This window comes from Gracilinanus agilis, chromosome 4, assembly GCF_016433145.1.
Source record: "Gracilinanus agilis isolate LMUSP501 chromosome 4, AgileGrace, whole genome shotgun sequence".
In the NCBI taxonomy this organism is placed as follows: domain Eukaryota; kingdom Metazoa; phylum Chordata; class Mammalia; order Didelphimorphia; family Didelphidae; genus Gracilinanus; species Gracilinanus agilis.
The window spans coordinates 122,991,011-123,003,956 of record NC_058133.1 but is presented as its reverse complement, the minus strand read 5'-3'; the positions used below and the strand labels follow the sequence as shown (position 1 = coordinate 123,003,956).

The window sequence follows — 12,946 nt, the reverse complement described above, 5'->3', positions numbered from 1 at the left end:
AAGAAGAACTCTTGCATACCATGACAGGCATCTCAGTTGTAAAAATTTGAGAGAGACTAAGAAGGAAACTATTCCTACAAAACGATTGCTCTATATTTGGAGCAAAAGATAAGTTTTTGCATAGGTATAGTCATGTGCATTTGCATAATTTCATTGACCTGCTTCCTTAGTGATTATTTTTTCTTTTTTTTTAAGAAACGGGTAAAAAAAGGTATATGGCATAATTCTTTTTTTAAATGTTTCTTTAAAGTTGAGAAAATATACTACATCTGTAGGTTTCAGGAAAATTACATAGATTTGGTCCCCTGAGTGATGTCAGTTAAAAATGAACTTTGTTTTTACCTGTGACTTTGTTAAAAATGTCTTTTTTTTTACCCATTTGATCTCACCTCAACTATACCCAGACACAACCTGGGCTGTGAAAAGTCTGACCAATTGGCATATAGAAAGGATATAAAGGAAGTTCTTCATAGACTTTGAAAGATTTAAAGTCTTTAGGTCTTTTCCTTGCTTTGATATTTACCCTTTGAACAAAGGGACAGAGACAACGACTATGGAAAACTCTTATCCTCCCAATGGGAACTACTCAATCACAGAGTTTTGGGAGGTGCTTGCAGGGTTGTTGTTATTACAAGAGTTTAATTTCTCAGATTCTGTTTACTCTAAAGAAAGACTTTTTAAAGCTTCTGTTCTTGTCATTCTATCTGACACTTTCCATAAATGTAGCTGTTCCCTAATAGCTTACTTTTAATAGTAACAACCATTATGGAAATTATGGCTCAGAACTCTCATCTGAGGTCATCCCAGAAAAAGATCACAAAGAGGACTAATTATCTTTATGAAGGGATTTACTATTCATTGCTTCAAGATTTCATAACTAGCACACGTCTCTCATGTAGTAGGTGTTTAGAAAATACTTATTAATTGAATAAACAACCTTTGGAAAATTTCACTGTAAAAGTGCCCTGCTTCTCCCCTTGATGAAAGTTAGCGTCTTGGAGATTATTGTGAACAGTAAAGGCCTATGTCATAATCGACGATTAAAGAAAATGAGGACAAGCTCAAGTTGAATTTTATATGGATGTGTATAGGGGTAAAGTCAGGGGAGAACATGTATACTCAAAATGAAATGTGCTATCTACTTAGACTCACAAATAGGTTAAAGGCTGAAACTAGTGGGTGAGGAATGGCCTTCCATGATGTGAAATGCTTATCATTTTCACACTTTTTTGTTTGATTCTGTGAGGCTGAACCAATGTGGCTGCATTTTCCAGCCCACTGAAAAACAAAGTTTATGCAATGAAAAGTAGTAAAGCACAACCTTCTCAGGAGGGAGGAAACAGAGGACTTGAATTCTAATTCTCTTTCTTTAATATCTTAGCATACCAAATTGATAAAGTTCCAAAGGAGGGAGTTGGTACAAAGGAGGGAAGGCTCTTTGGATGCTGGGTTGCTTTTTTTTTTTTGGAGTATTTAGAATGGGGTTTAATTAAGGTTACAAATGTTGTCAGATATTCTGGGTTTATTAATATGTGCTGAACATGAACATGCCCATTCTACTACTTGACTCTTAGAGATGTATAAATTTTCTCTCTCTCTCTCTTTCTCGCTCTTTTTCTCTCTCTCTGAATAAAGTGGTTATGTAATTACATACTTCTCATAATTATTGAGTAATTATATACTTCTTATAATTACCGAGTAATCATTGTTCTATAACTAGAACTTAATGTTACAACTAATTGTATAATTATCATGTATTAATGTTGTCATCTAGGGAACTTAGAACAAAGTGCTACCTTATATGTTTTCTCTGCATTGCAATTTAAAAAAATAGCAGCAGTATTTGTACGAAAAGAATTTGTTTTTGCACAAAAGACCAATATCATGTGCATGTGTACTGAGACATTATTCTTATGGCACCACTTACCTTAGACATCATCACTCAGCTGAATACTTTTTGCCTAGTAACCTAGTAGTGATGGGACTTTGCCAATGTGGCTTTTTGAAGACATCATGCACCAAGTTAAACTTGTTCTACTTGACCCCACGGGTCAGAGGCAGAAAAAAAGGAAAATAAAATTTGTCTTTGGGATTTTTTTTCATTCTTACCATGGTACAAAGAAATAATTACATATTATCTGGCTCTGTTTCTCATAGGTATGTTTCGGATAATACACACAAGGTTCAAAGTAATAAGGTATTTTAAAGTATTAAATAGGTAAATAGGATATTGAGGTGCCTTATTCATAGTAGATACTTAACTAATCAAATGATTGAAATCAAACCATATATGTAATCAGGTAAAAAAATGGGAACTATTTAGCCTAAAGAAGAGAAGATAGTGAGGGCATGATAGATGAATTCATGTATTTAAAGCACTAATAATGGAAGAAGAGTTAAACTTGTTCTACTTGACCCCACGGGTCAGAGGCAGAAAAAATGGAAAATAAAAAAATTTGTTGATAGAGAGACAGGAATTTTTTTTCAGCAGAGATGTCCAGAAATATACTGAAGATGAGTTTAGACCTCATTAAAGTTCTTTAAGTGTAAGCTGGATGATTACTTCTTAGAAAGTTATAGACAGATAATTGTTACTGGCCCCAGATGTCTCTTATATTTCTGTTTTCCTGTATTATTATATAGATTTTGTGAGGAATATATTTCATAAAATTTAAAGCAGGTTGTAAAGGTATTATCATTAGTAGTACTATCATGATAACTTTTTCCACCATATTTTTGCCCTTTCTAGAAATGTAGAATCATAGAATATCCAAAAGAGAAGGTGGTTTAGAAGTCACCTACTAAAACTCCTATCTAACAAAATGAATCCCCTTTACCATATTCTGGGGTGTTAACACAGATAAAGGACTTGCAAAACTTAAAACGCTATGTAAATCCTAGAGATGATGGCAATGATGATAATGACAATGATGAGGATGATCCCAATGGGCTAGGCACTATCTCCTCTCATGATCTTTTTCTTACCCACCTCACTTTGCTCTTCTCTCCCTCCTTCCTCTTTTATTCTTTCCCCTATGTAAGGTACTCCTTCCAATTCTAAAATGGAAACTTTCCACCAGCCATTTAACAGAAAATAAACTCCTCAAGGGCAGAAGCAATTGGTTTCCTCTTTGTTGTCCCTTTCACAGTGCTTGGTGCCTGGTAAGCAATGATCAAATTAGCTTGTTGGATCAATGAACTAGTACCAGGAGAACTGCCTGCTCCTTAGGAACTTGTTTCATAATTAAGATTGTCTTGCTTTCTTTTTCATTTTCCCTAACTCTGAACATAAATGGAGTGGATTTAGAAGTGTCATGTTTCAGTATTGGAGTGGATTTAGAAGTGTCGTGTTTCAATACGCTAGAATAGCTATTGGTTTCAGTAGATAGAGTGCAGGAAGTCTCATTTTCTTAAGTTTAAATCCGGCCTCAGACACTAACTAACTATGAGACCCTGGACAAGTCACTTAAGCCTTTTTACCTCAGTGCTAAAAATACACTAAATAGGGTCACAAAACAGATGGAGACAATAGAACAGCAATAGAAAACTAAAATTCCTAATTTCCTGGAAAATGCTTTAAGCAATATATTCTGTTGTGTCAACAGAAACCTAAATAATCACTTAATTATCTGCTTTGAGATTTTACTAATAAATTTCTCAGGGAATCTATCCCAACTTGAAAATAGATATTATTATCATTATTTTAAAATTTCTCTTTTGTTTCATTTTTTTCCATTTCTTCATGTCCAAACTTTTCACAAACACATACAAAGATAAGTCTTTTAAAAACTGGATGTAAAAGTCAGGAGCCAAAAAGATCTGGACAGGTTAAAAAACATTGATCTGAAACTAAAAAAAATGAAATTCAATCAAGATAAGTTAGTCTTATACTCAGAAAATCTTTACAAATATACTATGGGTAAAGGCATGGTAAGAGCAGGGATTTTAATGGATTGAAAGAAGTTATGATGTAGCAGCCACATTTTAACATGATTTTTGATTGCATTAAGAAAGGAATAAATTCCAAGAATAAAGAAGTATCAACCATGCTAGTATTAGACTGCATCTGTAGTAGTATTATTGTGTTTGGATCTGGACACGTTCTATGAAGACAATGATAAACTGGAAAGTTGTCCAGAGGTGGATAGTCCGGATAATATGATATTTCCAGTTTATATTGTGAAGACTGGTTGAAAGATCTGAGATATTTAGAATATCAGAGAAGATTTCAAGGAGAATATAGTAGCTGTGTTCAAGTATTTGCACGCCTGATCTGTTTAATCCTAGAGGGAAGAACTAGGAGACTTGGGTAGAAGTTTGAAAGAGGTAATTACAATTAGCACAGCCCCAAAGTGGAAAGAATGGCCCCAGAGGGAGTAGTTTCCTCTTAGAGAAACTCTTGAATCTAAGGCTGGAAGACTTTTTGTGTCATAGTGGTGATGGGTTTTTTTTTTTTTAATATATGTTCTTTAGATGACAGGTTCTCTCCTAATCCTAACCTCTGAAATTCTGGGACTCTGTCATTGGTGTCATTGGTCTTCCTTTTGAAATTTATAATATACAATTAATTTGACAGAATAGAAGATATTAGCATCTGCTGCTTTGCTGATTAAAGTGCTCAAGGATTGTAACTGATAAAATATAAGAGCATATAATGTACACTAAGCAGTGCTTTGTCATAAGTTAAACTATGGGACAGCACCATTCTAAATGGACTACTCTGTAGTCATAAAACTGCTTATTTGGAAGCAATCATTATTGTATATTTCCTAAGCTGTTCTAAAGCATTAACTTCAGCTAATGCTATGTTATATAAAATGTGTGATTCATAACTATTTGTTAACAAAAGGTTCACATTTGCTTTTAGCATATATGCATGGAGAAGTTATTTTTCCACATTAAATAGATTACAGCAAGGATTGATTTTAAACAATGGATGATCTTTTTTTAGTAAAATGATTTCTTTTTTTTATGGAAGAGGAGCCAAATATCACATGTATTCATTATTCATTGACTAACTTTCCCTACAAAGTTAATGTGGGTGAGAGATAAAAGTAGGGGAAAGAGAACTGCACATAGATATTACTTTAGCAAGTGTGCTATGCTATTTTAAGTGACTGTTAAAGATTTTAAGGGTTATCTTTGTTATACCCAAACAGAAGGAATTTAGTAAATCATATCTCTTAAATGATCATTTATAAGGAAGTTAATTAATTTACATTTTTTTTGTTTGCTTCACATAAATCTTTTCACAAAAGGATGTCATTCCAAAAAGTGATCAAGCTATTTGTTTGGAAAAAATATATCATAAACCATTTTAGACAGAATTACATTTTTTATAATGCAGAAATATTCTAGGGATCCTTAACTTCTCTTTTGAGAGGATAAACCATATTAACCCTAATCTGACCTCAACTTGCTTAATGTTAACCCTAATCTCTTGGTGAGGAAGATGGAGGAGAGAGAAGGTAGAGAATGGGAAAACAAACACTTTTTAACTTCATATATCATGTATAAAGAAGTCAGACATCTACTGTAATGAACATGTTTGCAAGCCTCCTAAAACAATAGAAAGTTAGCAAGAATTTTAAACAAATACATTTTCTTTTCAACTTCCTTTCTATTGTTCAGGTTTCCCTGTTTAGTCCCAAATGAAAGAGTGAATTATAGGTTTTGGGATAGAGTAAGTAAATACTGAACTCACTTAAGATGAGACCTTTCTGCAAAAAAAGGAACACATATTAATAAATATGATATTTCAAATATTATCTTCTATATGTTAATTTAAGAGTTAGAGTCCCCAAATCCAAATCCTGCCTCTGTCATTTATAAGTTGTTTGATCATTTAAAGTCTCTGGCCCTTAGTTTCCTCATCTTGTAAATTGAGGGGGTTGAACTAGATGTCTCTAACTTCCCTTACAGCTCTAAATCTTTCATCTTTATATCCAGTGGTGTTCAAACAGAAACAGAAACATGTTTAGCTTTACCCTTCCTTATAATATCAACATCAAATCATCAAGTCAAATAACCAATGAATACATAAAGACGGAAGGTCAAAGTAAGAATGTGAGTCACAACTTTATAAAATATAATACTTGGGATTTTGGATATTAATTTAAATCTTACACTAGTGAACAGGCAGAAGATTCCAACCCTATTGTCAGGCCCATATTTAAAGCATTTCTAATTTCACAACTAGTATAAAAGCTTTTGCTTGCTTGACATTTTTTATTTTTTTATCAGAATAATATCTCCTCTGCAATGAAGCATTGAGGTAGGACTTTATTATATATACATATATGTGTATATATTTGTGAATCACCATAGTTTGACCATGAGTCAGGTGCTTGACGTGTGTGAGCTTAAGCTCTATTGTCTATAAAATAAGGGTAAATGGTAATACCTACCTCTTTATCCTAAGGAATAAGGGCTTAGCAAACTTTAAAACTATATAAAAGAGAGCTATCATTTTCATTCCTTTAATAACTAAAATGGCAAAATATTTTATTGATCCATCCAAATATTTTTAGCTACAAATGGCAAAAACAGTTTTATCCTCTATTCCCAGAATGTTTTCCCTTTTCATCTCCCCATTTACATGCCTTAGTTTCCTTCAGAGCTCATCTCAAGTACCACCTTCTATGGGAAACTTTTCCTGGATCCCTCTTTTCATTAATGTTCTTTGTCGTCAGCTTACCTGTTGTTTCCCCAAAGAGAATGTAAGTTCTTGGAGGGCAGGAATTATTTTTAATTTTACCTTCTGTATCCCTATTGTCTTGTAGAAATGAGCTGCTTAACTAATGCCTGCTGAGTTTTAAACACTTGATACCTTCAGAGCTGACTGGAAAGCAGTCAAAAATCTGAAGTTGGCCATGGCATACCCGGTGTAGTGAAGATGAATAGACATGAATTGCATTTTACATCTGTACTTTTCATCAACAATAACTTGTATTTGCATAATACTCTAAAGCCAGCAGGTGTTTTACATAAGTCTCAACAAATCCTTATAAAGTAAAAATCTACTAATAATAGCTTTTCATATTTCTTTTAACAGCCAAATACAACTACACTCTTCTGAATGACACACAAATCTTATATCACACTGAAGAGGCTAACCTGTGGGTGTCCATTAGTGGATTGGTTCCATTTTCTAACTACACTGTGAAAGTGAATGCATCAAATAGCCAAGGCAGTGTGATAAGTGATCCTATAACAATCATGATGCCTCCAGGGGGTAAGCTTGTGAAATAAAATGTTGTTTTTCTAATTTTACAAATGCACTACAGCCAATTATCCTTTAATCACCTTGTTTATTATTAAGTTTAATTATTTTGAATTTAGAAACTTAATTTATTTGTGTTACCGGTTGTAGTTTTTGCTTACCAAATAGTTTCATTTTAAAAATTAGCATTGCCTATTACCCATGCCAGATATTTCCCCACATATCTTACCTACATTATGCATGCAAGAATAGGAGAATTTTTTCTTTTTGTTTGCATGGAGAATCTATTTCTTATACTGAAGAAGAAAAAGTCAAATTAAATTTCCATCTCCTGAGACAGTGAACTATGCCCCTAACGTCATTATTTTGTGAATTTATTAAAGAAAAGTTACAATAATTCTATTTCCATTTTTGTTTTCTTAAGATTAAAAAAGTAGTGTTGCATAGTTGATGGAGTGCCAGTCTTGGAGTCAGGAAAAACTGAATTCAAGTGTTGCCTTTAACACATCCTGGCTATGTGACTTAATCTATCAACGATCTAGGCTGTTGTCTGACTATAACTGGCAGAGGGAATTTTGTTATTGAGAAATATCTATATTAATAAAAGCACAATTTCTCCTCTCTCGTCATTAAAGTGCATGTGTGAGAAAGAGACAGAGACAGAGGCAGAGAGAGATTAACACTTTGGGAGACTGGTGTTCAGTAAGACATTGTAAAAGAGGTGTAGAGAAGTAGTCAGAATTTGCTTTTTTAAAAATTCCAGTGTGTTGTGTTGAGAAAATCAATGCAAATTCCCTCAACTAATAGGCTGAGAATCTTCCTTCCCATCTAGTGTGTCATCCCTTTTCTTGTTTTTGTTTTTGATTTAGTTTTAATGGAGAGAGAATAGGGTTTTTCCTATTCTTTCTTATTGTTTTCTACAAAAACAATGGATTTTTTCATGTAGATAGCAAGGTAGTATCCTGCTCCTCTGCTTATGTTAATGATTTTAAATCTTTCTTGTAGGATAGATTAGGGACAGTACAATGAATAACTAGGTTACACTAAATGGAATACCTTCTCTTGAATTAAGGACAATGTGGTAGAGTGGAAAGGGCCTTGTTTATGGAATCACAGAATCTAAATTCAAATCCTCTCTTATTAATAGCCTTATAATCCTTTATAGTCACTTCATATTTCTGATTCAACTTTCTCAGTTATAAATTGAGGGAATTCAACTAAATGACTCAAAGTTTCCTTTCAACTTTAAAAAAAAAACCCTTACCTTCCATCTTGGAATCAATACTGTGTATTGGCTCCAAGGCAGAAGAGTGGTAAGGGTAGGCAATGGGGGTCAAGTGACTTGCCCAGGGTCACACAGCTGGGAAATGTCTGAGGCCAGACTTGAACCTAGGACCTCCTGTCTCTAGGCCTGGCCCTCAATCCACTGTATATATCACTGACTGTATTTATTTAAAACAAAATGAAAGCAATAGCAACAATGACAAGTTATTATTATTTTTATCATTTTCTTTAGGAATAAGGCTCCTATGAATCCATGATGTCAACAGGATTGTTACGTAGACCACTAATAAAAATCAATGCCTTACTATGTCTTCTTTATTTTGTCCATATTTCATTATAATCATCTACAGATGATCCACCTAAAATCTGTATCTTCTTATAAAACAAAATAGAGGGGTTTCAAGGTGCCTTTTAGCATTCCCATCTATCTTCTTCCATTATCACAATTATGTCATAGTCTTTTTCCCACAATGTAGTCCCTATGATGCCTTTTAACATTTTTTTTGGTTCCCTGGTCATTATACATTGCATGTGAAAAAGACGAAATTGCCTTTTCTCTTCCAAAAACTTTGCTGTATTAGATCCTCGATTGATCTACTTGTCTTAAATCCTAGTGGAAATTACTATACTCTAAATTCCATTATGGTAGGTAATGTGTCTAATTTAAACTCGATATCCTTCATCCATATACATTGTTTTTTAGTTGTTTCAGTTGTGTACAAGTCTTTGTGGTTGCATTTGAGGCTTTCTTTCCGAAGATACTAGAGTAGTTTGCTGTTTCTTTTCTCCAGCTCATCTTACAGCCGAGGAAATGGAGGCAAACAGGATTAAATGACTTCCTTAGGATCACATAGTGACTTAGTGTCTGAAGTCAGATTTGAACTCAGTAAAGATTTGAACTCAGTCTTCCCACTGACAGGCCCAGGCAGTCTTCTCTACTATACCACCTAGCCTCTCTCTACCTATTGAAGGATGGTAAATACTTAGTGAATGAATAAGTGACTGAATGCCATTTCAAGAGTAGAAACATGAAAGGCTCGCTCATGTGTACTTATTTCCCAGAATTACTGGAAAGATGGATTCGTGATTCTTTTTTATATGTTTAGGATTCAATGTTCATTTGTTCCCTGAATAAACTGGGTGTCAGAAGGGATCTCCTACACTTCACCAAAGCAGCCTGGAGTCTGATCCATTGTAGACTCTAAGAAAAACCACTGTCTGTATCCAGGCAGCTAATTACCAAACATATATTAAGTACTTAATAAATGCTGGCCATCATGCTAACCATTTTAGGTACAAAGAAAAGTAAAAATATAGTACCTCTCCTCAAGGATGTCACATTCTAATGGAGGAAAAAATGGAATTATTTATATATATTATGGATGGAAGTTACTTTCAGAGGGAATACACTATCAGAGCAAAGACCTCCTGCTAAATAGCCTCCTGTTGAAAATAGAATTTGAACTGAGTCTTTTTTTTAAAACCCTTACCTTCCATCTTGGAGTCAATACTGTGCATTGGCTCCAAGGCAGAAGAGTGGTAAGGGTGGGCAATGGTAGTCAAGTGACTTGCCCAGGGTCACAGAGCTAGGAAGTGTCTAAGGCCAGATTTGAACCTAGGACCTCCCGTCTCTAGGCCTGGCTCTCAATCCACTCAGCTACCCAGCTGCCCCCTGAACTGAGTCTTGAAGGAAGCCAGGATAGCAAAGAGACAGTGGTGAGGACGAGAACCATGCTAAGGAAGAAGAAAAGGCAGTCTCAATGTATGGAGTCTGAGCTTGGAGTGGTCCATGTGAAGAACCACTAGGAGGTCAGCATAGCTGGATTATAGAGTGTGAGGAGGAGGGAAAAGTGTAAGAGAGTTGGCAAGTTTTGAATTGGAGTTCGAGGACTTTAAATGCCAAGCAAAGAATTTTCTATTTAATTCATGAGATAACAGGGAGCCAATGGAGTTTACTAAGTAGGGGAATGACAACTTACCCAGTAACAGATCAATCCTTGTCCAAATCCAAGAATACTTAGAGGACACTTTTTATGAGAAAGATAACTCTACTTAGAACTGGCTAGTATAAGGTTCCATCTGTACTGCTCTATTGATGCAATAGATATTCATTATCTGTTGAATAATAAATAATAAGGATGTCTACCTTTGTAAGAATTAATTAACTTTAGTGTATAAATAGATCCTGGATGACAGAAACTACCTACCTTATTTTTAAGGATCTTTATAATACTTGCTCTGTGTGTGTATATGCTAGATGACTTTAACTAGGCTGCTTTTTATTTAACCAAAAGTGAATAAATAAGAAACACGACTGAATTATCTATATTTATAGACTTTGAATTTGACCCCCAAATCATTAGCTATTATCATATTAGATTTTGCTGTACCCCAAACACCTGAGGAAAGTGTTTAGACATATTAAATAATAATATGACACAGGAAATATTATTTAAATTTGATTTACATTTGGGAAACAAATATGATTGGATTTTTTATGGAAATCATAAGTTATATTTCAGTTCCCTCTAAGGAGGATGTGCAGAATGTTAATTATGATATTCATTCATTTTATGTTACCCATATAATAAAAAAACAAACTGGATCAGATACATTTATATTTTAAACATCTTGCATAAAGGGGAACTGAGCCAATCCATTGTTCGTATGGTTTCTAAGAATAACTGTTCCAGTACAGTTGTAAAAAATCATTATGTGGTATATCCATTAAAGAAAACTCACTACACAGCACATTACTATCACCAATTCAGCACCACACCATGTATAACTTGTCTGTGCTGTAGAAATGTGAGTATTATGCAAATGTTAAGGAACTAAAGTATTGTTTTACAGTGGTAAACCAAATCTGAGCTAAACTGCTTACTGAAGCTTGTCTTAATCTGCAGTATATAGACCTTCATCATTTTCATTATTATACTGCTTTGCAAGCCCACACTATCTGAGCTTGACGCAATTATTCATTTGGACTTGGAAATCAAGAATTGAGAAGATACGATTTTACCAAAGGAAGAGGTGCAGCTTTTTCAAAGACAGTCAGTGATTTGCACAAGTTTATTACAGCCATTAGTACATACTTTCTTTCATCATTAGATTGTTGTTGATTACAATTAGGAAACTTATAGCTTTGAAATTATCTTTTTTATGACCTTGTGGTAGTTTAAAGGTGATACCTCATTGATTAAATAGGTTTTAGTTCATGCTTCCTTTTACTTAATGATCTGAAAACATATTATCCTGATTTACACATAAAATCATGCTGAAAAGCATGTGGCATTCACTAGAATATGTATGTTTAAGTAGAATTAAATTAGTACTGAGAGTTATTAAAGAAATCTTCCATGCCTTTGTCCAGTGAACTGTGATCCATTCTGAAATGAATAACAAATGAACCAGTGTGAAGAAGAGAAGCAACAGAGGAGCGGAGAAGGCTCTATATGCTATTTACTTTTCCATTATCTTTGGATGGTTATTTTCATTGTTACTTCCAAGATTCTAGAAATGTCAGGCCCCTTATGAAGATGCTGATTCTCCAGTAAAATAATTTTCATTCAATCCATAAATCGTGTTAAAATTGTATGGACATTGCTCCAAGTTGTATATTTGTCTCCTAGCTGTATCTGAGAACATGGGAGGAGACTGGTTAGAAGCATAAGAGGAGAAATATAGAAATATAGAAACAAATATAGAAAAATAGAAATATAGAAACAAAATAAAACAAAACAAAAAAGCAACCCAACGCATTGTAGAAGAAAACCGAAACCTCATCACTTCCCAAGAAGTTTTATGATCAAATTTGGTAGGTGCTGAAAATTAACTGAATTATTAATTAGCTAAATATTATCTGAATATCAGATGTCTCTGTTTTAAATTATAATTCTATAATTACTATGATTCAAGACAGGAGATGAGGAGGGAGAGCTGGACTAAGAGTCTTACTCCACCCACTTTTAAGTTTCTTTGGATATGTTGAGACAATGAGCATAAGTGGGGGAGTCATTAGGGGAAATTAGACATGCAATATCCTTGGGGATTCTCTGAGCATGTAAAGTTATACATAGATAGAAAGACTCTTTTGAGAGCTTCTCAGATCACAGGTCTGACGTGAGCTAATGGATCATGTTTACTTTATACATTTGTTGTATTTATTAATCCATGCAATGTTATATCTACTAGGAGGCTTTAAGTTCCATGAAGACAGGAGCATCTTCTCTTTACATTTTATACCCATGATATATATATAATAACTTGCTCTTCCTTCCTTCCTCCCTCCCTCCCTTCCTCCTTCTCTTCCTTCCTTCCTTCCTTCCTTCCCCTTCTTTCTTTCCCTCCTTCCTTCATTCTCTTGTTCCTTCCTTCCTTCCTTTCTTCCCTTCCCTTCCCTCTTTCCTTCCCACCTTTTTTACCTTTCTGTCCCTTCCT

The 12,946-nt window shown here is 34.2% G+C and overlaps 1 protein-coding gene across 1 annotated transcript in view; it reads left to right on the top strand.

Moving 5' to 3' along the window:
- The window catches only part of USH2A (usherin), a 1,059,501-nt gene that overhangs the window by 597,720 nt on the left and 448,835 nt on the right, over positions 1–12,946 (top strand). Inside the window, exon 37 of the mRNA XM_044674959.1 lies at positions 7,055–7,234. Coding sequence (XP_044530894.1) covers positions 7,055–7,234 — 180 coding nt within the window. The remainder of the gene's footprint in view (positions 1–7,054; positions 7,235–12,946) is intronic.